General features: G+C 42.3%; 1 protein-coding gene across 1 annotated transcript in view; it reads right to left on the bottom strand.

Annotated features, from left to right (window-relative positions):
* ptpn23a (protein tyrosine phosphatase, non-receptor type 23, a) overlaps positions 1 to 26,267 on the bottom strand; it is a 123,739-nt gene that overhangs the window by 18,517 nt on the left and 78,955 nt on the right. Inside the window, exons 12-20 of the mRNA XM_068031443.1 lie at positions 21,610 to 21,689; positions 21,084 to 21,198; positions 19,394 to 19,459; positions 17,681 to 17,826; positions 16,944 to 17,240; positions 14,266 to 14,420; positions 13,598 to 13,749; positions 8,902 to 9,081; positions 3,200 to 5,741 (exon numbers count right to left, since the gene is read on the bottom strand). Coding sequence (XP_067887544.1) covers positions 3,200 to 5,741; positions 8,902 to 9,081; positions 13,598 to 13,749; positions 14,266 to 14,420; positions 16,944 to 17,240; positions 17,681 to 17,826; positions 19,394 to 19,459; positions 21,084 to 21,198; positions 21,610 to 21,689 — 3,733 coding nt within the window. The remainder of the gene's footprint in view (positions 1 to 3,199; positions 5,742 to 8,901; positions 9,082 to 13,597; positions 13,750 to 14,265; positions 14,421 to 16,943; positions 17,241 to 17,680; positions 17,827 to 19,393; positions 19,460 to 21,083; positions 21,199 to 21,609; positions 21,690 to 26,267) is intronic.

Raw genomic sequence — 26,267 nt, 5'->3', positions numbered from 1 at the left:
CACAAGGTTGGCTATTTGAATACTATTAGCATCACATTAAAACAGTGGAGTTTTTCTGAAAATGCCCAGTCAAGACATAGTCTTTAAGAGTGAAAGCAGCACTGCCGTCCTACTTGCTAATACTGTACCATTGGCCACATGTCCTGATGGTGTTGGCAAACACACAGCAAACCAACCTTCTTATCTGATTTATTCGGCTCAGTGAAGCAGCACTGCTCTCTTCTGCTCTTCTAGCAGAACATGCAGGAAATATCTTTTGGGAAACGAGGATATCGCAGTTTCTTGCATCAGAATTAAACCCTTCATCAATGCAATAATAGAGTGGGGGACAGCCAGAGATAACCCCCAATCCCAACAGTACTTCTGCAGAGCAGGACAAGAATGTGTCTGGCATATCATGGTGTGTGGAGAGCACAAGCAACTGAATGGGAATGAAATAACTCAGACATAAGAAAAAGACCTTGGACATTAGCGTCAGCTGTGGCTCAGTTGGTAGCACTCTCACTTCTGAGTCACAAGATTCTGGGTTCTAAGTCCTACTCCAGGGTTTGAGCACAAAAGTCAAGGCTGACGCTCCACAGCAGTACTATGGGAGTACTGCACTGTCAGAAGTGCCATCTTTTGGATGAGAGACTAACCCCAGACCCAATTGACTGCTAGGGTGGATATAAAAGATCCCATCGCACCAAGTCAAATAAGAGCAGGGGAGTTTCTCCAGTGTTCTGGCCAATATTTATTACTCAATCAACATCACAAAAACAGATTATCTGGTCATTGTCACACTGCTGTTTGTGGGGGTTTGCTGTGCACAGATTGGCTGTCACGTTTCCTACATTACAACATCACAACAGTAACTACTTCACTTGATTGGCTGTAAAGCACTGAGACATCCGGTGGTCGTGCAAAGTGCTATATAAATGCAAGTATTTCTTTTTCTTTCTTTATCTCTTGACAATCAATGTTACTAAAAAAAAAAAAGATATTTAGAAGACTAATTTGAACCTAACATGCCCACACAATTAAGTAAGTTTGAAAAAAGTACTGCTTAAGGAAGCAATGAATCACGACTTCATTGTACTTACCAACTATATCACAAAGAATTTTATAGTGCAGATTTATAGGTTAGGTATTTACAGATTTTAAAAAAAACCTGAGGGATTAAACTATTTAAAGATATGAAGAAAAACTAAAGAAATTTAAATGTGAAAGCATATGGAAGGGATAATAAGGTGGCTCTTAATTGTGGTCTCCTACAGCATTACTGAAGTACATAAACTACCGACCATTAGGTGCTGCTGTGACAGGAGGCCAACTCTGAACCCTGGAATTTCACTAACTGGGGAAACTGTGAAATAATTACTGCTGAGAGTTAAGATAGGTACTTAGGCTAATGTCCTTTAGGGAAGAAAATTTGCTGTCCTTACCTGGTCTGGCCTACAGACACACAGCAATGTGGTTGGATCTTAACTGACTTCTGAAATGACTTAGCAAGCCACTCAGTTGTACAAAACCACTACACAAAAGTTGAAATGGAACAAAACCAGACAGAACACCCGGCATTGACCCAGGCACAGGAAATGACAAAGGCAAATCCAGCCTTGTTGACCCTGCAAGGTCCTCCTTACCAACATCTGGGGGCTTGTGCCAAAATTGGGAGAGCTGACCCACAGACTAGTCAAGCAACAACCTGACATAGTCATACTCATGGAAACCTTACATCCAATGTCCCAGACATCACCATTATCATTCTTGGGTATGTCTTGTCCCACTGGCAGGACAGATGAACCAGAGGTGGCAGCACAATGGTATACAGTCAAGAGGGAGCGCCCTGGAAGTCCTCAACATTGACTACGGACCACCATGGCATCATGTCAAACATGGGCAAGGAAACCTCTTGCTGATCACCACCTACCATCCTCCCTCAGCCGACGAATATGTATTCCACTTTGAACACCACTTTGAAGAAGCACTGAGGGTGACAAGGGCACAGAATGTACTCTGGGTGGGAGACACAAATGTCCATCACCAAGAGTGGCTCGGTAGCACCACTACTGGCCAAGTCCTGAAGGACCTATCTGCCAGACTGAGTCTGCAGCAGGTGGTGAGGGATCCAACAAGAAGCAAAAACCTATTACACCTTGCCCTCACCAATCTACCTGTTGCAGATGCATCTGTTCATGATAGTATTAGTACATGTGACCACCATACAATCCTGGTGAAAACGAAGTCCTGTCTTCCCACTAAGGATACCCTCCATCGTGCTAAATGGGTTTGGTTCAGAACAGATCTTGCAGCTCAAAACTGGGCATCAACCAGAAACTGAACTAGAGCAGCCATAAATACTGTGGCTACCAGAACAGGTTAGAGGCTGGGAATTCTACAGCAAGTAACACACCCCCCGATTCTCCAAAGCCTACCCACCATCTACAAGGAACAAGTCAGCAGTGTGATGGAATACTCGCCACTTGACTGGATGAGTGCAGCTCCAATACCACTCAGGAAGTTCGACACCATTCAGGACAAAGCAGCCTGCCTGATCAGCACCCCATCCACTATTTCAACATTCACTCCCTCCATCACAGTAGCAGCAGTGTGTACCATCTGCAAGCAACTCACCACGCCTCCGTTGACAGCAACTTCGAAACCCGTGACTTCTACCAACTAGAAGGACACGGGCAGCAGGCACGCTCCCTTCCAAGCTACACACCATCCTGACTTGGAAATGTATCCCCATTCCTTCACTATTGCTGGATTAAAATCATGGAACTCCCTCCCTAACAGCACTGTGGGTGTACCTGCACCAGATGGACTGCAGCAGTCAGACGGCAGCTCACCACTACCTTCAAGGGCAATTAGTAATGGGCAACAAATGCTGGCCTTGCCAGCAGCGCCCACATCCCATGAAGGAAAAAGTACATTTGAGCACTTGCCTCAGGCAAATAATCAGAAAGATTACCAACCCTGGAATGTCCTCCACAGAGTTCTGGGACACACCATTACAGGCCCACTGCAGCAACGTGGAGGATACTGAAAGTGAAGGAAAGTTAACATTGAGCCTCAGCTAGTTGGATGCTTACAACAGGTGCAAAAAGCAAAAGTTACTCCTTTCCCCAAACACTGATGTTTTTTCCTCAATGACTACAAATGCACTCAATAATCTTAAATGTTTAACCAAATATTTAACGTCATGATGACACACCTTCTCCACTTCTTGTTCAGAGACGAGCATAACTATGAGTGACACTTTTTGCTCGTAAATCATTAGCCAGAAGTCTGATGCAGTTCCCACCAGCGGAGCCTGAGTAGCTATGATTCTTGGACAGTAAGAGGACAAGTCCTCAATCATACTGGCATTGATGTAGTCATCTTTTCCTGACTGGATTATAATCCTGTTTTTGTCATAAGGCATGATATCCTGGTGACGGTTTTTCATGGTGTAACAGCGGGCAACGGCAATAGACAACTGTCTGACATCTTTCTCTTGAGCATCCTGTAAGTCCTTCCATTTACAATCCAACTCAGTCAAGGTTCCATATGATGGCCTGTCCATGGACTCAACGGTAGACTTAAAACTTTCTAACTCAGTCAACAACTTTTTCACATGCTCTGGTTTCTCATATGGATCTTTCTCTATGATTTGAATTCCCTTTGGTTTTTGCCCTTCCTTTGAGTTGACCTTGGTAGGCAGAAGAAGAGGCTGATTCACAGCTGTCTGGGGCCCTCCATGCTGGCTGTCTGGACTGGATGACAAGAGGTCATCAGTTGAAGAGTTTTGTCTCTGAAAAGGTACTTCCGAGAGAGGTTGGGTTGCTGCAGTTGCTCCAGGTGTCAGAGACAGTGGTGGTCTCTGCTGCAAGATAGTGGACCCAGGCATTGCAGTTGGCAACATCGCAGCAGGCAGACTACCGACCTGCCCTTGTGGAGGCTGTGGGGAAGGCGCTGGTGGAGGTGGCAATGGAGATCTAGGTACAATTGCACTGGATTGCATCTGGCCAACAGCTGAACTTGGTACAGGTTGGATTGGGTGTGAAGCAAGATGACCTGTTGAGACAGACTGAGGTGCTCCAATTTGATTCGGCAAAAGTGCAGTTTGTGGCCCAGCATGCAGAGGTGGTGCAGGTGTGAATGGCATGGGTGACACCCCTTGAGCGGAGGATCCAGGTCGCAAGGTCATCGGTTGTGACTCTGTGGCAGATGGTAGTGTATGACATTGTTGAGATTGTGGAACCATTGCAGCAGGAATGTTCTGTCCTTGTTGTTGAATGTTACTTGGGGTGCCTGGAACAACATTGCCTGAATGAGCTGGAATTCCTGGTGGAGCAACTTTATCTTGAGCAGGATGCTGATACAGATGAGGTCTTAAATGTGGTTGCATCTGAGGCTGAGCCTGAAGCTGAGGCTGTACTGGATGAAGGATTGGAGAATGGGGTGGAATCTGTGCTGGAGTTTGAGGTCTTGGCTGAGGCTGCAGCTGTGGTCTTGTCTGGGGAAAAAACTGAGTTTGATAAGGCTGTGGAGTATGCATTTGAGGTCTAATTTGAAGTTCATGGTTTGGATGCACCTGGCTTGGATGCTGGAATATATGCTGTGGTCCTGGGGCAGGACCAGCAAATGATGGCACATTAGTGAACTGGGACTGGGATGGTTGGCTGGCTGGTTGACCACCAGAATGATATGGATACTGACCAACTGCACTCACTGCAGGTCCAGGAGGAACTCCAACTTGACCTGGCAAAGGAACACTGGACTGCTGTCTCATTCTTGCATCATAGATTGGCTGTCTATTCATCTGCCCACTTACTAAGTGAGGATCTGGTGTAAAGCTAGAAATTGGTGTCTGTATACTGTCCACTGTTGTGGTTGAAGTGTTTGGCTGTGGGACAATATTTCCTCCTGGCATCTGACCACAGAACTGTCCAGGGTAGGCAAGTGTAGGCCCAACAAGTGGAGCAGGTGTGTGCAAACCAGTGTTAACTGGTACAGGCACAGTTGAGGAAACTTGTTGCCCCATTCCATAAGATGCACTAGGACCAGCAGCACTGGTTGGATGACCTACCGAAGAGGGAACAGATATGGAATTTGGCATGTGCCGTGGTGAAGTTCCTCTTGGAGGTAACTGACCAGGTGCAAATTTGGGCTGTCCTGGATTGCAATCTCTAATCATAGTAACAGCAGGATACGATGGCGGAGGTGAAGAGGCAGAGATGTGTTGAGGGAGTACTGGACAGGATACGGATGGACCCATTCCATGAGTAGGTAAACCGGATGTACCACTAACTGAAGGAGGCCCTGAATGGCTGTTTCCCACGTAAGGTCCTTGGGCAATACCAGCAGTTGAACCTGGTGGTAGTGGAACTGCTCCATGAAAATATGGATGTACGTGGCCAGATATCAAAGCAGGGTCTAGGAACTGCTGACTGTGCAATGGAGGTCGTAGTGGTGCAATGGTAGTCCTAGCAGCGAAGAAAACCTCTGGTTCTGAATGCCTCATCCTCGGAAAACCAACAGGTTCCGTGGGATATGGTCTAATGCCATCTACAGATATTCCACTTATGTGTGCAGCTAAAGTGTTTGGTGGTAAGCTTTTCAATTCATTGGGAAGATCATTAAAAACAAGTGCTGCATTAAATGCTTGCATATCTAGATCTTCGATACTTGACAAAGATTCAAGGTCTGCATCAGAAGTCTTCTGCAGCGGTTTTGGTGCTGTTGGCCTTGGCGGCGGCTTCTTTTTCATTTCCCTGAAAAATATGAAGTACATTAAGTGCTACTTTACATCATTATAGTGAAAGCTGTGTTTTTCCCAAGTACATTATGTACCTCACTCATCACTAATCAACCTTTCTTCACAATAGACACAGAAACCACCAACACATAAATACTGTAACAATAAATATTAGTCTGGCCATAATGAGCAATTAATTCTGTGGATACACAAAGCTTTGAACAAACCTTCTTTGCAACACTGCAGAACTGTCAAAAGCAAAAGCCCACCAACTTAAGTTGCCTCAGTATTAAAAGGGATGAGAAGCACACCAGATTGTGTATTTGGTGAAATATAGAAAATATACAAATTTTACTCTGGGGTGGAGACCCTGTAGGCGTAGATTGTAATTGCCCAATGAAATGAAGCTGTATGGAGTTGATTCCTACAGAAGAATTTGAGTAGCAAATTGTTTGGACAGACTTGGAGGAAATGCTCAGAGCACTGCACTGTACTTTAGTGAGGAAGGTTTTGAAGTAGCTCTGGCCATATCTAAAGTAATGACATTACCATGCCACAAAGGGGCACTGTAGATTTCAATGAGTGGAAAATAATCAGCAAGCAATGTAGAACTTAGTTGAACACGGAAGAGATTACTCACAATCTTCTATTGAGTGGAATTAATTTTATTTGTAATTTGCAAGGCACTGCCGACTCTCATGCAGGAAATATTTTTCGGCAGTGGTTAGGTTCCACAAGACTGGAATCAGTGTTGGTTCCACAAGACTGGGCGGCACAGTGGTTAGCACCGCAGCCTCACAGCTCCAGCGACCCGGGTTCAATTCTGGGTACTGCCTGTGTGGAGTTTGCAAGTTCTCCCTGTGTCTGCGTGGGTTTCCTCCGGGTGCTCCGGTTTCCTCCCACATGCCAAAGACTTGCAGGTTGATAGGTAAATTGGTCATTATAAATTGCCCCTAGTATAGGTAAGTGGTAGGGAAATATAGGGACAGGTGGGGATGTGGTATATGGAATTAGTATAGGGTTAGTATAAATGGGTGGTTGATGGGCGGCACAGACTCGGTGGGCTGAAGGGCCTGTTTCAGTGCTGTATCTCTAAAACCAAATGTAGTCCCATTTCAATTGAGATGCTGGCTGTCCTTTGTATGATACTTTAAACCAAAGGCCCATTTACCCATTTAAGTGGGCATTAAATTCTAATCGTGAATTGGTAGGGCTAGTATTCTGGAATGTGGGATCAAATAGGCTGAGGACCAAACTTGTGAGATTTATACTGAAAAACCATGACAAATCCAATCCAGGCAGCTGCAGGTCCATTAGTCGATTTGTAACAAGTGATGGAAATAATCCTTTGGGTAGGCTGGAAGATGGCCAGTTAGCAATAATAGTCATCATGGTATAGTATGAGAAGATCCTGCCCAACAAACCTCCATGACTTGTTTACAGACATGGCAGATAGAGTAGGTAGCAGCACCATGATACTTTACTTAAGACAAAGCTCATGGGAGGCTTACAAATTCAGCCCAAGCCACAGCAATGGTTATGCAACATGGAACACAATAAAATATTGGTTAAAAATAAGGAACAAGGTACTTGCGCTATGTACATTTTGCTACTTTATCAAACGTTATACATTTTAAACGAAAGAACATGATTAATATCTGAAAGATCAAGACATTAGGGATATTTAAAACTCAACTGGAGAGATAGTGCACTAGAGGTATAAGCTTCGAGAAGCTGAATTTTCTTTTTTAACCTTTGCTCGTCTTGCATTCTTAAAATTCTAAGCTTACCAGTGTTTTAACAAACTAGTTCATGGTTGCACTGAGGTACCCAAATCTATACTGCAGTCATCTAATTCCCACAGAACACTGGATTATTCAAGTCTGGAGCAATATGGTCAATCCGCACTGCACAATATTTGAGACTTTGCAACAGCCACAATAGTTTACACACTGTAAACAATGGTTTCATGCTGAATATTAGTCTGTCTTTTGGAATCTTTCCAAAGTATAAGTGCCTTAGTCATTCCCAACAGATACCCCACAACTAAGAATATAAAAGGACAAACAAAAATATTAATAGATCAGGTTGACAAAGGAGAGGGGAGGGGGCCTCATGTAGAGTAGTAAACAGCATAGAAAAGACAGATCTGAAGTACTCCTTTAACTAAACTGTGACAGTAGGGCAAGAAATCAAACTATACCCATGAAAATTTAGGACTGATGCCTGGAAGTTCTTCCTCACACTGGGGATGATCAATATTGAAAGAACTTCCAAAAATAGTGGAGGCAAAACCTCAAATCTTGCAAGAAACTACAATGCAAAAATTGCATTGCTTGACAAAATATTGAACATATTGTTTCAAGAATGGAAAGGATGAGAAAAGATTGTTTGGTCTCTCGAAGCTTATACCTGACTGAATTTTAAATATGCAGTTTGTTGACTTCTATTTGCAGACTACTCCAAATATTTCTCACTTTGTTAATGGACTATGGTGTCTTTGTGGATAAAAGGCTTAAGATGGCTCAAACGACCTCACGCCTGTATTTACCATGTAAAAGTGATTCTTCAATGGTTGATGACATTTGTGGCTCAGCTGCTAGTACTCTCACCTGAATTAGAAGGTTTCAAGTCCCACTCCAGAGACTTGAGTACATAATCCAGGCTGATACTTCAGTGCAGCATTGATAGAGTGCTGCACTATCAGAGATGCCCTTTTTCAGATGAGACATTAAACTGAGGCCCCATCTGCTCTTGGAGGTGACAATAAAAGATTATTTGAGGAGGAAGAGAGGAGCTCTCCCCAGTGTCCTGGCCATTATTTATCCATCAACCAACATTCATTAAAATGTACTATTTGGTCTTTATTTAATTTCTATGATCAAAACTAGCTGCTGCATGACTACATCAAAACTGGCTGTAGATCACTTTGGGATGTCCTCAGGTTGCAAAAGGCAAAAGAAAATCTTTCTACTTTAATTCATTCTTTTCCAGGAAATCAAAACTATGCATGCATCTTCATTTGATAGTTTTAAAAGCATATGGTAGGTATGGTGTAACTTCTCCTTCTTGATTAGCCTAACCTTCCTATTCTTTTTATATCACAATAATGTCTTTGTAACTACAGGCCTTCAGTCTTCAATTCAGTTCCTCAATTAAAAACAAAAAAAGCTTACTGTTCCAGTATTAGTTGTCTTTGGTCTTCCTGAGATTTACAAACATCTTTCATTTTATCCAACAACTTTGTTACTTTATTTTCTAAATCTGCATAAAACTCTTTTCCTTCCTGAGATTTCTTCATCAGGTCTTCATAAGCTTCATACGATGCTACTAGCATCTGGATGGTAATGTTCCACCTACAGAGAAGGGGTGGAAATTTTAACAGAAATGTTAAATTTGTCTAGTTAATCCAAACAATGAAGAGTTCCAGAAAAATGGGCAAATGTCCTTTGTGCATTATATATACAAAATCATAAATCCATTCTTTAGAAACATGTTTTAAGTTTTATTTTTGGAATAGAAGAAATACCCCCTTTCCCCTGCTAACATGGAATCTTAAGTGGCATCACCCAAATCCATAAAATTCAGGAAACAGGGAACTAATGAAACTGAACAAGAACAGATAAAAACAGAAAATGCCTGGAAATACTCAGGAGGTCAGGCTGTATCTGTGGAGAGAGAGAAATAAAGTTAATATTTCAGGTCAATGACCTTTCATCAGTTCTGCCTGACCCAAGTATTTCCAGCATTGTTATTTCAGATTTCTAGCATTCACAGTATTTTGCTTTTGTACAAAGGATAACAGAGCACAACTTCAGGCTCAGTGCTAAAATTGATCAAACATGCAACTTGTCGGTTCATTTGCATAGTGGGCACGAGAGCACAGTGGTTATATTAATGGACTAGTAATCCAAAGGTCTGGCCTACTACTCCAGAGATGAGTGTTTAAATCCCACCTTGGCAGCTGGGGAATTTAAATTTAAATAAAACTAAAATAAAAAACTAGTATCAGTAATAGTGATCATGAGACGGTCATTAAAAACCAATCTAGTTCACTAATGTCCTTTAAGGAAGGAAATCTGCCGTCCTTACCCAGTCTGGCTTTATGTAACTGCAGACCCACAGCAATGTAGTTAACTTTTAACTGCCCTCGGAAATGGCTGGGCACTTGGTGTATTCACCATCTCAAGGGAAATTAGGGATACACAATAAATGCTGGCTTTGCCAGCGATGCCCACATTCCATAAATGGATTTAAAAAACTCTGCAAGCTACTATGTTCGACAAATACAATGAATCAATCCACTGGTTCCTCAACTAATATGGTATTCTACAATTGCTCTGGCCTATGAGGAAATGGGATACAATGCTAATTTTGACTGTGTCCACTCCAATACGTGATTTATTTCATATAGTTATCATTCTCTATTCAAATCAGTAACAAAAACTTTTCAGGAAAGCAACACTTCAATAAAATTCCTCAGAAATAAAACTAGCCTCTGCAATATCAAAAAAGGGCCTGGCCTTACCCACCACTATATATGACTTAAGTAATAAATAATGTACTATTTCACTGATATTGTAAATATAAGACAGGGTTTTCCATTTCTTTCACCTATTTTACACCAATGGTTTTGAACAATTAACATTAATTTGCCTTTTTTAAATAAAAAAATATTTGAGTTGCATGCTACACCTCCTCATTCTTTTTCCATCTACGATCTTTAATACAATTGATTACTCCATCTTCTGCCACTGCCTCTCTTCTATGGTCGAGCTCTGTGATACCGCCCAATCATGGTTCCATTCCTTTCTGTCCCAAAATACCGAGTACATCTACTTCGACAACCTTTTCGCCCTCCCCGCGTGATAATCTTTTAAGGAACAACAAGCTTAATAGCTCTCCTTTTCATCTAAATGCTGCTATTATAAATTTGGGTCTGCCACACATATCTACTCCGGATCAATGGTGTCAGTCCCTCCATTAAGTGGCCTGGCAGTCTGCCTTATAACAAAAGTCTGGGCAGTGGAATATGGAAGTGCAACAATGAAACTCAATTGTAAATTAAATCCGATTGTCATGTTTTAAGCTTATGAACCCTTTTAATCTCTCTGAAGGCAGACTGAGCTAACAAGGTAGAGTGTAGTTTGATTTGCTTCATAGGTCATGTTATTTCACAGTAGATGAAACACACAAATCCTGCAGTCTGACTAAGGTCATTTGCCAATCACTTCAATTCCTGTTAATGTATTATTACAGAAACAAAGAACATGTGTACACGAGCTTTGGTGGACTCTTAATGTAAGAACAAGAACTCTCCCCAACAAGGATAGAGGCTCCACACTTGCAACCTGCTGCCGACTTAGCTGGGCAGTGAGGAGAGCCTTGGAGAAATTAAGGTGAAGATGTGAGGGTTTCAGTGATGGTGAGTGTTAGATTGGAACATAGGCAAGTGAATTTATGCAGCTAGAAGACGGTTGTCTTCACTTTACATTAACCCTCTCATAATTGCATACTATCTAGTATGATGGTTGCACACAAATCACCCCTATCCTCATCTCCATTAGCTACAATCCCTTAGCACAAAGACTTTAAAATCTTTGTTCTATTCTCCGATTTCTCCAGTCACTTGGCTCTACAACTTGCCCAGACTTCTATCTCAGTAACCAACCTCTAGTTTGTGTCCTCCCTCTTGAGGCAAATTCACCAATAGCAAAACCTTCAGCAAGCATGCCCACGAAGTCCAGAATTTCTTTCTTGAACTCTACCATTTCTCTCCTCGCCTTCAAATGTCTCCTTAAAACCGATCTCTGACCTCAATCTCAATCAGCTGCATCCCCCCCGGCCCCTGTAACTTGCTGCTCAATGTCATCTGATCTTCTGCAAAGCGCCGAGAGATATTTCTTGCTTGAAAGGTGCTACATGAAAGCAATTTATTAGCTTTCATATCATTCATGAAATAAATCATTTATGGACACAACTGTATACATAATACAAGTCACAAAGGACCCACTTTTGATATTATATTAGTTGTTTTACTGGTAACTATACCAGTAAATACACCAGTAACCTGTCTCTCGATGCAGAAATCAACAAGCGCATGGGAAAGGCTTCCACTGCTATGTCCAGACTGGCCAAGAGAGTGTGGGAAAATGGCGCACTGACACGGAACACAAAAGTCCGAGTGTATCAAGCCTGTGTCCTCAGTACCTGGCTCTATGGTAGTGAGGCCTGGACAACGTATGCCAGCCAAGAGCGACATCTCAATTCATTCCATCTTCGCTGCCTCCGGAAAATACTTGGCATCAGGTGGCAGGACCGTATCTCCAACACAGAAGTCCTCGAGGCGGCCAACAATCCCCAGCTTATACACACTACAGAGTCAGCGGCGCTTGAGATGTCTTGGCCATGTGAGCCGCATGGATGATGGCAGGATCCCCAAAGACACATTGTACAGTGAGCTCGCCACTGGTATCAGACCCATCAGCCGTCCATGTCTCCGCTTTAAAGACGTCTGCGAACGCGACATGAAATCCTGTGACATTGATCACAAGTCGTGGGAGTCAGTTGCCAGCATTCGCCAGAGCTGGTGGACAGCCATAAAGGCGGGGCTAAAGTGTGGCGAGTTGAAGAGACTTAGCAGTTGGCAGGAAAAAAAGACAGAGGCGCAAGGCGAGAGCCAACTGTGTAACAGCCCCGACAATCAAATTTTTCTGCAGCACCTGTGGAAGAGCCCGTCATTCTCGAATTGGCCTATATAGCCACTCCAGGTGCTGCTCCACACACCACTGACCACCTCCAGGCGCTTACCCACTGTCTCTCGAGATAAGGAGGCCAAAGAATACTGACTTATCTGCAGTTGGTAGTTTACAATCTCCTTGGCATCTCTTAATTGGTAGTTTTGTTTTCTCTTTGCTACATCTTTGTTGATAAGCTCCCCAGCTGTCAGCTGTGATTTACTATAACTAAAAAGGACACCTGAGCTGATCCAATGCAGTGCAACAGAGCCTTTCAGGTGCAACAGACACATGCCAGCTTCCATTAGCTCCTGGGCAGCACAGTGGCGCAGTGGTTAACGCCGCAGCCTCACAGCTCCAACGACCCGGGTTCAGTTCTGCCTGTGCGGAGTTTGCAAGTTCTCCCTGTGTCTGCGTGGGTTTCCGCCGGGTGCACTGGTTTCCTCCCACAGCCAAAGACTTGCAGGTTGATAGGTAAATTGGCCATTGTAAATTGCCCCTAGTGTAGGTAGGTGGTAGGAGAATGGTGGGGATTTGATAGAGAATATGGGGTTAATGTAGGATTACGAGAAATGGTGGTTGTTGGTCGGCACAGACTCGGTGGGCCGAAGGGCCTGTTTCAGTGCTGTATCTCTAAATAAAAATAAAAGTACAGTTCAGCATGATCTAATTGAATGCTGAAACGGGTTCGAGGAGCTGAATGACCTATGCTCTTATATAGATATGCTATACAGGACGTAGATGATATGTTTAAACAAAATGAAACGGATTATAACTGAAGTAGCATGAGACTTTTCTTCACCTTTCATGAAGACACACTTGCTGGGCTATGGTTGCCAGGGTTCCAAGTGCTTTATCTAACTGGCTAACCCTAGAGCGAGCTCAAACAGATCACTAGAAGATTATTCAACCGAGATGGGGATCCCAGGTAATCCGAGCCTGCTCTCACCAAACATCCATTAATATACAGGAGTTGCAATCCAGAAACAAACTGTAACCAAGTTCACCATTATTACACAGAGACTGTGGATTAAACATGAGACTTTCCTAGTTTATAGATCGCACCACATGGTGTATTTTGCAAAGAAAATGGTTGAATAAACATCAAACACCTCTCCCAAGATCAGCTACTCACTTATGTTCTGCTTCAGCGAGAGTTTTCCTAACTGCAGCATACTTGACATTCGCATCTGTCAATGCCTTCAAGATGTTTTCTTGGGCAGCAAGATTTTGATCAATGTACACTTTTAGTTGGTCATATTTCTTCAGCTGTTCTTCGAAAAGTTTCTGTAAGTACATTTTTTTTGAAAAGAAAAAAGGTACAAATTGTACAGGTTACATCATCACGAACGTTATTTATTTGTCTTTCCTCATCACCAAAAGTAAATCATCTTCCAGTGACAAACGAACAATCCTAAAAATGCTCTTCACACAACCGAAAAACTGAATTAAGTAACAATAAGCTCTCTTAGGCAAGTCTTTGCTTACTTTAGGAGCAAGGGCCAAGAGAATAAATGAGAAAAAAAATAACCCGATTACATAATTAATGTTGTTAATATTTAGACCAAGAGGCTACTGTACCGGACAGCAAAACACCATTACAGTTCATCTGGCTGCTCCCAGTTTTTGATCTGACACATGCAAGCAATCTGGTCAGGGGTTAGAGTGTAAGCTGCAGCATCCAGTTAGCATCAGCTGGACCGGAGAAGGCTATTTATAACATTGCTTTTGAACTGTCCTGAACTGCAGAGGCCTGAAGTCTTTATTCATTACACGTCAAGTGCGGTGTAGTTGTTTATCTACCTTCATTTCTGAATGGTCTGTCGTCACTAGCGTTGTAGTGATGTCGTCCTTCTGAATGGCATCTCGGAGCTGCTGTATTAACGAGGAGCGCTGATCTCTCATTTCCTCAACCTTCAACAGAATACGTTTCATGTTCTGGAGAATGCCCTTTTCCTCTGGAAAACACAGGGCCAAAAACACTATGCATTACTGTACCCCAAGATGAGGATGCTGAAAACTATGCATGGGCACTGGTCACTGTCAGCATCCCAACAGGTGGCAAAAATTTAACTCTGGAATGAACATTACAGGACAAGCCTCACAGTAACAGAGATTGGTGTGAATCAAAGGTGTCTAAGAAACAGAAAATTGGTCACTCCTACTCTGGAGCAATTTTACTGTTGAATGCTGCATACTGCAGATGACGCAAAGAAAGATAGAGAGATGAGGGCAACTACTGTGTACACATAGGAAATAAATGTCACGGATACGGTGTGGATTGCTCTTCTGAGATTGGGTTGCTAGGGAAGAGTGGAGTAAATGGGAAATTTACAAATTATGTGGAAGCTACTTAACCTAAAAATAAGTAAAGCTAGGTGAAATGTGCAGAACATCCCATGCTGCCATTTCTTAACAGTTTTAAGAATTAGATGTATTGCCCTGGGTTAAGAAAGGTGGTGGGAGGTGGGGTACAGAAGGTATTCAGTATCCTGAGTGTATAAGGCCCAAACAAGGTCAGACCTATGAAGTCCTACAGCTGAATAGCTAACCAACATGCCAGTGAAAGAGCACATAAAAAAATGACCCTATGAACTACAACATAGAAACATAGAAAATAGGAGCAGGAGTAGGCCATTCGGCCCTTCGAGCCTGCTCAGCCATTCATTATCATGGCTGATCATCCAACTCGGTAACCTGTTCCCGCTTTCTCCCCATATCCTTTGATCCCTTTCGCCCCAAGAGCTATATTTAACTCCTTCTTGAAAACATACAATCCTTTGGCCTCAACTGCTTTCTGTGGTAGCAAATTCCACAGGCTCACCACTCTCTGGGTGAAGTAATTTCTCCTCATCTCAGTCCTGAAAGGTTTACCCCATTTCCTTAGACTATGACCCCTGGTTCTGGACTCCCCCACCATCGGCAACATCCTTCCTGCATCTACCCTGTCAGAATTTTATAGGTTTCTATGAGATCCCCCCTCATTCTTCCGAACTCCAGCAAATATAATCCCAACTGACTCAATCTCTCTTCATACGTCAGTCCTGCCATCCCAGGAATCAGTCTGGTAAACCTTCGCTGCACTCCCTCTATAGCAAGAACATCCTTCCTCAGATAAAGGGACCAAAACTGCACACAATATTCCAGGTGTGGCCTCACCAAGGCCCTGTATAACTGCAGCAAGACATCCCTGCTCCTGTACTCGAATCTTCTCGTTATGAAGGCAGAGTACTGAAGAAGGGTCACTGACCTGAAACGTTAACTCTGCTTCTCTCTCCGCGGATGCTGCCAGACCTGCTGAGTATTTCCAGCATTTCTTGTTTTTATTTCAGATTTCCAGCATCCACAGTATTTTTGCTTTTATCTGCCTTTTTTACTGTCTGTTGCACCTGCGTGCTTACCTTCAACGACTGGTGTACGAGAACACCCAGGTCTCGTTGCATATTCCCCTCTCTGTTTATAGCCATTCAGATAATAATCTGCCTTCCTGTTTTTGCTACCAAAGTGGATAACCTCACATTTATCCACATTATACTGCATCTGCCATGCACTTGCCCACTCACTCAACTTGTCCAAATCACCCTGAAGCCTCTCTGCATCCTCCTCACAATTCACCCTCCCACCCAGTTTTGTGTCACCTGCAAATTTGGAGATATTACATTTAGTTCCCTCATCTAAATCATTAATATATATTGCGAATAGCTAGGGTCCTAGCACCGATCCCTGCGGTACCCCACCCATCACTGCCTGCCATTCGGAAAAAGACCCATTTATTCCTACTCTGTTTCCTGTCTGCCAACCAATTTTCTATCCATCGCAATACACTACCCCCAATCCCATGTGCTTTAATTTTACACGTTAATCTCTTATGTGGGACTTTGTCAAAAGCCTTCTGAAAGTCCAGATAAACCACATCCACTGGCTCCCCCTCATCAACTCTACTAGTTACATCCTCGAAGAATTCTAGTAGATTTGTCAAGCAAGATTTCCCTTTTGTAAATCCATGCTGACTCTGTCCGATTCTACCACTGTTCTCCAAGTGCTCCGCTATAAAATCTTTGATAATGGACTCTAGAATTTTCCCCACTACCGACGTCAGGCTGACTGGTCTATAATTCCCTGCTTTCTCTCCACCTCCCGTTTTAAATAGTGGGTTTACATTAGCTACCCTCCAATCTGTAGGAACTGTTCCAGAGTCTATAGAAACTTGGAAGATAACCACCAATGCATCAATTATTTCTAGGGCCACTTCCTGAAATACTCTGGGATGTAGATAATCAGGCCCTGGGGATTTATCGGCCTTCAATCCCATCAATTTCCCCAACACCATTTCTCTACTAATACTGATGGGCAAGGTGAAGGGCAAGTGAAACCATTAACTCAGCAATGGTGTCAGTGACTCAGAGCATAAAATTGGCAAGAAAAATATGCTTTTTACACACAATTACATGCCGAAACTAATAGAAAATACAGTTCAATACCGTCAGAGACAGTGGGAGTTGGCAAAGCAGCACGAAGATCTCCCAAGGGTCCACTCAACAGCCGTAAGTTACTGATGTGTAAATTCATTGCCTTGTGCAGCTCAGTATTGGTGAAGCTGGCCTTCTCATGCACTTCCATGTACTTGGAACACTCCTTGCTGAGATCAGATATTCCGCTTGGTGCGGTCCTTTTTCCAATGGCCTCTTGAAATTTCTGTTCCATTAATTCATCCTGGTCCGTAAGATCCCGAAACTCTCTCAGCGATGCTTCAACATCAGTGTATACTCCAGACAGTACTGGGGGGGATAAAAGTACTGAAGTCAAGTACGCAGCTCAACCCATGCTATCTTTTCCATTAATATGTGGGGTCCAGCTTTCAATGCACAAAGCACAACCGTGGAGACCAGATGGGTCCCAGGTGCAATCAACAATCTGTGCTGCGATGGCCGTTCTCAGTTAAGTAAAAGTTGTCCAATAGATATTGCTGACTAGTTATAGATATGGCTGTTGTGACACCATTTTAATCACATGCACTATTTTTTCAATAAAAATACACATACATATAAACATAGAAACAAAATAGATTACCCCATACAGCATTATGTCACAAAAAATGAAAAATAAACAATCTGAACTTTGAGAACATAGAAATTTCAACATCATTGAGATCCACTTAACAAAGCACATCAATCACTGTACTGGAGGTGGAAGGGTTTACATTTTCATAGTAACATACCTTGCATGGATTGAACCAAATTTTTCACAGTATCTGGTCGGACACTGAGCGCTGCACACTTTTCCATCAATACTGGCGGGATATGATTATACATGTCTAAATTATCTACCGACTCTGGGTCAATCCTCAAAGAATCCATGAACTGCCTGTAATAGAAGGAAATAATAAATCAGATTTCAAATCAATCCAAATGGTATAAGCATTTCTTTTAAATTCTCTGCTTCCCCTTTAAACAATCTGCTCAATTCACAATATTAAGATACATTCTATCAAAATATGTGTTGAAGTGTATGATAAGTATAGCAAAATACAAAAGAATTAGATTGCATATTCTCTTTATGCAATGACTCCTTTTAAGTCATGAAATTCACTTGGCTCCAACAGGCATGAATTAAAAGAATTTTGTCATCTTTTTTAATGGAATGCAAAACTGTCTTAGATACTGATTCACCACCCCAGACTTGTACACAAACATCCCTCAAATACATGCTTCTCTCCCATATCAACCAATATACTACCAATTGAAAAGCGATGGGAAACGTCAGTTTTACTTAAAAGAAACAAGCTGTGATCACAAGATGGATTGGGATGAAGCCCAATTGATCTCTTCCTTCCAGAACAGCAACTCTAACATCTTTCCACTACAGCTTTAACATCCATTTGAATAGGCAGACAGGACCTCAGTTTAACCTATCACCTGTAGGAAAGCACCTTGGATAACATACTTCAGTGTCAGCCTAGATGCCAGGACATACCAAAGACTTGGTGTGGGGCTTCTCTGCAAGATATCCGTTCAACATCTGCTCAATGCCTTCATGGAACTCAAAATGCAATTTATTCATTCACAAGATGGAGACATTGCTGGCAAAGCCAGCATTTATTGCCCATACATAATTGCCTTTGAGAAGGTGGTAGTGAGTTGCCTTCTTGTATACAGCTGAGTAGCTTGCTAGGCCACTTCAGACAGCAGTTAACAAGCGACAACCACATTTCTGTGTCTGGAGTCACCTATAGGACAGATTGCGTAAGGAGAGCAGATTTCCTTCCCTAAAGAACATTAGTGAATCAGCTGGGTTTTTACGACAAGTCAGTAGTTATCAGCCACCATTACTGATAGTCGCTTATTTCAGAATTATTTAATTGAATTTAAATTCCCCAGCTGCGATAGTGGGATACGAACTCATGCCTCTATCATTTGCCCAGGCTTCTGGATTACTGGTCCCATAACATAGCCACTATGCTAAGATACCCAATGCAAACTTCAGTGTTTGAAGGTTAACCCTGCATCTTGCCACAATAAAGAAGATTGCTGCTTGGTGGGGCTCCGAGTTGACTCACTGACCTTCAACTGTTCATATTTTGTCCTTAGTCTTTCTCTTTAGTGCCCCAAAATTTATCTCAACAGTACAAATGCACAATCCCCAGGTTTCTTTGCAACAGAAGCAAATGAACATGGTTATTTTTGATTTATGAAAAAAAAGGCATTTTTCTGTATCATAAAGGAATTTCATCCTTCCCCTTTCAATGCATTTAATGACCCCTTCTGCCGTGAGAAAATTCCAGCCTATCAGCTGATCAGAATTTAGCTTTAATAGATTTAATGTTTTTATAGTGACACATTACAACTTTGCAAAATTCTTTGCACAATGAATTGCACCGAGGTATGCTGACTGTTAAGTAAACGCAAGAGTTCATCATCGTCACAATACCTACTCTAATACTTCATTTTTGCTGTCTATTTTAGCCATCACTTCTCGTAACAATTTTGCCTTTTCTTCACTAGAAAAAAAATAGGAAAAATATAAGACATGGCACAGGATACAGCTTCAAAGATATAATGTTTCAAAATATTAAAACCTTTACAACATTTTATCTGTCAATCTACAACAGGTAAGGTAGAACAAAGTGCCTCCAAAGTTATGGAGACAAAAAGAAAAAAAAAATCAGCAACTACAGTATACTCTTGATAATTCAAATATATTTTGTTCAAAATTTAGATTACACAATGATTTGAATTAGTAATTAACAGAAAACAGCACACAAGCATTTTTTGGCACAACTGCAATTCAAATTAACAGAAGAAAGAACAGACTGCATCAAAAATTTATCTAAAAATAGAAAATAGACAATATGCACAGCAGGTTAATCAGTTTCTTGAAAGAGGAGATAGAAAGACAGGTTAACACCTCATGGGGACCTTTGTCAGAAAAAACCTGAAAATCTGACTTGTCCTTTCCATGTTTTAGATATGCAAATGCTAATAAAAATGTTATGGTAAACAGTTCACTGGCATTTTGATCATTCATTTTCTTTCCATGAGATACAGGTTTGCATGGTGTCAACCTCTCTGTTCTCCAAAAACAAATTAATTGAATCTCGAATACATTCATATTCTATTCACATCAATTCTCTGATAATATTTTCAACAGCTATCACTATGTAGAATAGTTTTACCAGGCTTCCCCCCTTCTACCTCAGTTTCAATCTTCTAACCCCTGGTATTTGATCCCTTAGCTAGCGTATCAGCTTTGTCAGCCCCCTTCAACCCCTCAAGCCTGTGATTTCTACCATTTAGAAGGAGAAGGGCAGCAGATGCATGGGAACACCATCACCTCCAAGTCACACACCATTCTGACTTGGACATATATTGTTGTTCCTTCATCGGCAATGGATCAAAATCCAGGAGCTCGCTATCTAACAGCATTGTGGGAGCACTTACACTCTATGGCATGCAGCATTTCACAGCAGCAGCTCACTGCCACCTGTGCACTGGCAACTGGGGATGGATAATAAATACTGGCCTTGCCAGCAGCATCCCTATCGAGAATGAATAAAACAAGTATTAAAAACTTCAATTCAGTCATCTCGAAGTCTCCTCTTTTCCAGAGAACAAAGTCAAACCCCTAGAACTTGCCTCATGATTTATTTAGAGATACAGCACTGAAACAGGCCCTTCGGCCCACCGAGTCTGTGCTGACCAACAACCACCCATTTATACTAACCCTACAGTAATCCCATATTCCCTATCACCTCCCTACACTAGGGGCAATTAACAACAAACAATTTATCTATCACCTGCAAGTCTTTTAGATGAGGGGGGAAACCGGAGCACCCGGCGAAAACCCACGCAGACACAGGGAGAACTTGCAAACTCCGCACAGGCAGTACCCAGAATCGACCCAGGGTCCCTGGAGCTGTGAGGCTGCGGTGCTAACCACTTCACCACTGTGCCGCCCTATTTGCAAAGAAGTGCATGTAGCCAGGAAAACAACCCTTTTCTTTTTTTTTTTGAACAAGAAAACCCCAGTTGTGGTGCACTAGCATTTAAAAGGACTCATTTCAAAAATTCTGTGCTTAATTTTCAGTAACGTAGCTCTACAGAAGCTGCAAGCCTCAGGCTCACCTGTACAGGGACGAGGCCTCATGGGCTTCCATAGGTACCAATTTTGCAAAAATGTCAGGACCAGTCACATTTGGATCAGTTGGGTTGACAGGAAGGGCTTTTACCAGAGATGCGCCTATTAAAAATAGGTTACCACAAGAGTTAAAAGGTGTGCACTTCTTTCCAGAAATAAAATTGTATTTAATGAACTTGAACACACACAAGAATGCTCCAAAGTTTATTGTTTTTTTTAAATTAAGCTGCCTTGAAGGACCAATGCTCAGTGCTTAGATACTGCAAGGCTGTATTGAGCAGGAGAGATGAGGTTAGGAAGTAGTGGGCTACAGGAAAAAAACTGAAGGAAACAAGGATTCCAGATATTTGAATCCTGGAAAGAATGAGTTAGGTTATGAGCCAGTGTTAGTTGTACGCAATATCCTATATATCATTACAATAAGAGAATACAGTATTAGACTAATCGAAGAACTGCTCAAAATATTTTAAAGTTTAAATGCTAGTTAATAGAGCATAGTTTTAGAAAACTTGCCTTTTACGGATGAGAGTGAATCTAGGGGTGGTACAGCCTCATGGTAGATGAAGTCATTATCCTTCTTGGCAGCACTGTACCTAAATGAAAGAAAGATGATCAAGACTATAGAGAATAAACTCAAATTTCAATTTTCTTCTATATATATTCTCCCATTTTTCTTCTCATCCAAAATTAGTGAAAGCTGCTTATAGTACGAGCTAAGCAAGGACTTTCAGTCTGGAACTGGACTGAACTATTGTCATCAGGAAATCTTCCACTGGCACAGTATGTAAGTATTTTAACAGGGCTTCTCAGTGGTTCTGTTTGAACTGTTGGCTGATCTAAGGTAGAATACAAAGGAAGGAAGTGATGATTCAGTTGTACAGAGCACTTTGGCTAGAACCCATCTGAAGAACTGCTTTAAGTTTTCAGCACCACGCGAGAAAGGATATATTGGCCTTGGAGGGGTGCAATGCAGATTCACTAGAATGATACCAGGGCTTAAAGAGTTAAATTCTGAGGATAGGCTGCATAAATGCGGCATGTATACACGAGTTTAGCTGGATGAGGGCTGGTCTCATAGGGCTGAAAATAGTGTGTGATGCTATTGGAGCAGATATACTCAAAGAAGCTTTCAGCAGTGATTTTCAATATGGAGTGGCTTTGACTTAAACTATCTGTGTGACAGCCAGTAGTGGTGATGCACAGGCTCAAACTTCAAGTCTACTGAGTTCACGATCTCAGCTATATTGCTATGGCAGCCAACCTGCAGATACCAGGCTCTTCCTCATTAGGGACAGGAGTAAGTCATAGGGGAACAGGATGAGATGACGACTCCACTGGGTTGCTGTAGCATGCCCCTCAATCAAATAAATGTTAGAGATACAGATTGAAATCTGGGATCAGGCTCCCTACACTTTCTTTTTTTATTCTTTCATGAGATATTGGCATCACTGGCAAGGCCAGCATTTGTTGCCCATCCCTAATTTCCCTTGACAACAGGGAGGCTAAGAACATAAGAAACAGGAGCAGGAGTAGGCCATTCAGCCCTTCGGGTATGCTCCACCATTCAATGAAATCATGGCTGATCATCTACTTCAATACTATTTTCCTGCACTACCCCCGTATTCCTTGATGTTGCTAGGCCATTTCAGAAGGCACTTAAGAGCTAACCACATTGCTGTGGGTGTGAAGTCACATGTAGGCCAGACCAGGTAAGGATGGGCAGATTTCCTTTCCTCATGGACATTAGTGAATATGGGTTTTTATGACAATCAATGATCGTTTCATGGCACCATTACTGAGACTAGCTTTCCAATTCCAGATTTTATTCACTGAATTTAAATTCCACCAGCTGCCGTAGTGGGATTTGAACCTCTGTCTCCAGATATTAGCCTGGGCCTCTGAATCACTAGTACAGCGACAGTACCACTACGCCACCATCTCTCGGATTCAGGAGATGTTTAATTCAAGTAGCTAACTGACAAGGTAAAAATATAGGGGTTTGGAAATCTATGCCTTTTATAGAGGTGCACATACCCTCAAAAAATATTAAGTAGATAGCAGTGTGCTGTGTATCTGAGCTCCTGATTGTGCTCTTCAGCCTTCCATCACAAGACATGCACTAAAAGGAGGTTCCATCAGGAGGGGCAGCAGAATTTGCTCGCCATGTCATTCTGGGGTAGCTCTGCACATTTCGTGGCATCCTGTTAAAAGGTCAGTGGATGTTTCAAAAGCAACTGGACTAATTGTCCCTTCATACTGGGGATGCGCGCATGCCATTGTGTCATAGAAAATGAAAGAAAACTATTAGAATAAAAGTTATTCCAACAGGTTTTTTTTTAAATAGGGAGAAGGATTAGTGGTTGCATTGTGTTAGCACAGTGCCCTTTCACCTTTATGACAATACCAGCTGCTGGTGGCTGTGGATGCAAGACAAAAACTGCCTCTTAATTTAGCACTAATTGGCATTAAATTAACAATCGCTCTCAGCAGTTGCATGAATGGCCATTAAGTGAAAAGGGTATGTCAGACTAAAACAATTGCTGAGATTGGAGTGAATTCACATTGTTGGGTCAGAATAACAGGACCAACACACCATAACTATCCCTGGTACAAGCGATCTGGGGTGCTCAACATTGGATGCTAATTACTCAGTGACGAGAATGCGTATCGCGCTACCACATGGACTAGGTGAGGCAATTAGCATAGATGCATTTAAGGGGAAGTTAGATAAGTACAAGTGAGAAAGGAATAGAAGGATACAGTGATAGGGTGAGATCAAATAGGGTGGGAGGTTTGTGTAGGGCATAAACACTGGCATACACTTGGTGGGCTGAATGGCTTGTTCCTGTGCCATAAATTCTCAATTTTATTCTAGAGTCTATTATAAAGGATGTGATAGCATAAAAGGGATTGGACAAAGTCAGCATGGGTTACGAAAGGGAAATCATGCTACTGGAGTTTCTTGAGGATGTAACTAGTAAAATAGATAAGGGAGAACCAGTGGATGCGGTGTATTTGGATTTTCAGAAGGCTTTTGATAAGGTCCCACATAAGAGGTTAGCGTGCAAAATTAAAGCACATGGGATTGGGGGTAATACACTGGTATGGATTGAGAATTGGTTGACAGACAGGAAACAGAGAGTAGGAATAACCTTGTCTTTTTCCGGTTGGCAGGCAGTGACTAGTGGGGTACTGCAGGGATCACTGCTGGACCCCAGCTATTCCCAATATATATTAATGACTTGGGTGAACTAAATGTAACATTTCCAAGTTTGCAGACGACACAAAGCTGGGTTGGGGGGGGGGGGGGGGGTGAACTGTGAGGAGGATGCAAAAAGGCTTCAATGTGATTTGGACAAGTTGGGTGAGTGGGCAAATGCATGGCAGATGTAGTATAACAGGTAAATGTGAGGTTATCCACTTTGGTTGTAAAAACAGAATAGCAGATTATTTGAATGGTGATAGATTGGGAAAATGAGACCTGGGTATCCTTGTACACCACTCGGTGAAAGCAAGCATTCAGGTGCAGCAAGCAGTTAGGTATGTTGGCCTTCATTGCAAGAGGATTTGAGTACAGGAGCAAGGATGTCTTACTGCAGTTATACAGAGCCTTGGTGAGACCACATCTGGAGTATTGTGCGCAGTTTTGGTCTCCTTATCTGAGGAAGGATGTTCTTGCCATGGAGGGAGTGCAAAGAAGATTTACTAGGCTGATTCCTGGGATTGCAGGATTGACGTATGAGGAGAGATTGGGTCGATTAGGCCTATATTCACAACAGTTTAGATGAATGAGAGTGGATCTCATAGAAACCCATAAAATTCTAACAGGACTAGACAGGCTAGATGCAGGGAGGATGTTCCCGATGGCTGGGGAGTCCAGAACCAGGGGTCACAGTCTCAGGATACAGGGTATGCCATTTAGAGTTGAGGAGAAATTTCTTCACTCAGAGGGTGGCGAACCTGTGGAATTCTCTACCGCAGAAGGCAGTGGAAGCCAAGTCATTAAATATATTCAAGAAGGAGATAGATGTATTTCTTAATGCCAAAGGGATCAAGAGATAAGGGGAGTAAGTGGAAACAGGGTATTGAATTAGATGATCAGCCATGATCTTTTTGAATGGCGGAGCAGGCCCAAAGGGCTGAAAGGCCTACTCCTGCTTCTATTTGCTATGTTTCTATGTATTATGTAACTGAGTTGCTAGAGAAACTGCTCCCTCTGGTGGAGAAACAATGCCAAAACAAGAGGCAGTCCCAGGATAAGGGACTGATTTAGGACTGAGATGAGGAGAAAAGGAGAAATTTCTTCACTCAAAGGATTGTGAATCTTTTGAATTTGCTACCCGAGTGTACTGGATGCCCCATTGAATATATTTAAGGCTAGGATTGGCAGATTTTTGGTCTCTTAGGGAATCAAGGGATATGGAGCAGGCGAGAAAGTGGAGTTGAAGCCCAAGATCAGCTGTGATCATATTGAATGGCAGAGCAGGCTTGAATGGCCATATGGTCTACTCCTGCTCCTATTACTTATGCTATGTTCTTACAGTCAAACCCTACAGGAACGAAATCAGGAAGGACTTTATATATAGTAGAAATTTCACCCGCAAAAAGCTGCAGATCCTGGCTCAAGTGAATTTTTCAAGACCAAGATCGACATATCTTTTATTAGGCAAGGATATGATCAAAGACAGGTAACTGGAGTTTAGGTATAGATCAGTAATGATCAAACTGAATGGTAGAACAGGTTAGAGGAGCTGAATGGCCTATCTCTGTTCCTTTGTAAGTCACATTTGCAGCAGGGTGGCTCTTGCCTATGAGACAGAAGGATGGGGATAAGGGGTCCATTATTAAGAGATTCATGTGTTCCAAAACCTGAACGTTTGCCTAGTTGTGCCACTGGAAAGACCAGATCTAATTTCTGACCCCACTTGGTGGATGGCATCTGCTCTTCCAAATATCTGTAGAGTTATCTCACCTGCATCTACTAACACAGGACATCGCATCAGCAACAACGCAAGAATCAACAACTTGTATTTATTTAGCACTTTTAACGTAATAAAATGTCCCAAGGTGCTTCACAAAATATGGCACCAAGATAAATAGGACACAAGGAGATATTAGAGCAGATAGCCAATAACTTGAAGAGGTACGTTTTAAGCTCCATCGTTGAATCC

This window comes from Heterodontus francisci, chromosome 5 (genome assembly GCF_036365525.1).
Source record: "Heterodontus francisci isolate sHetFra1 chromosome 5, sHetFra1.hap1, whole genome shotgun sequence".
Lineage (NCBI taxonomy): Eukaryota > Metazoa > Chordata > Chondrichthyes > Heterodontiformes > Heterodontidae > Heterodontus > Heterodontus francisci.
The sequence above is the reverse complement of the archived record's forward strand: the minus strand, read 5'-3'. Positions and strand labels throughout refer to the sequence as shown.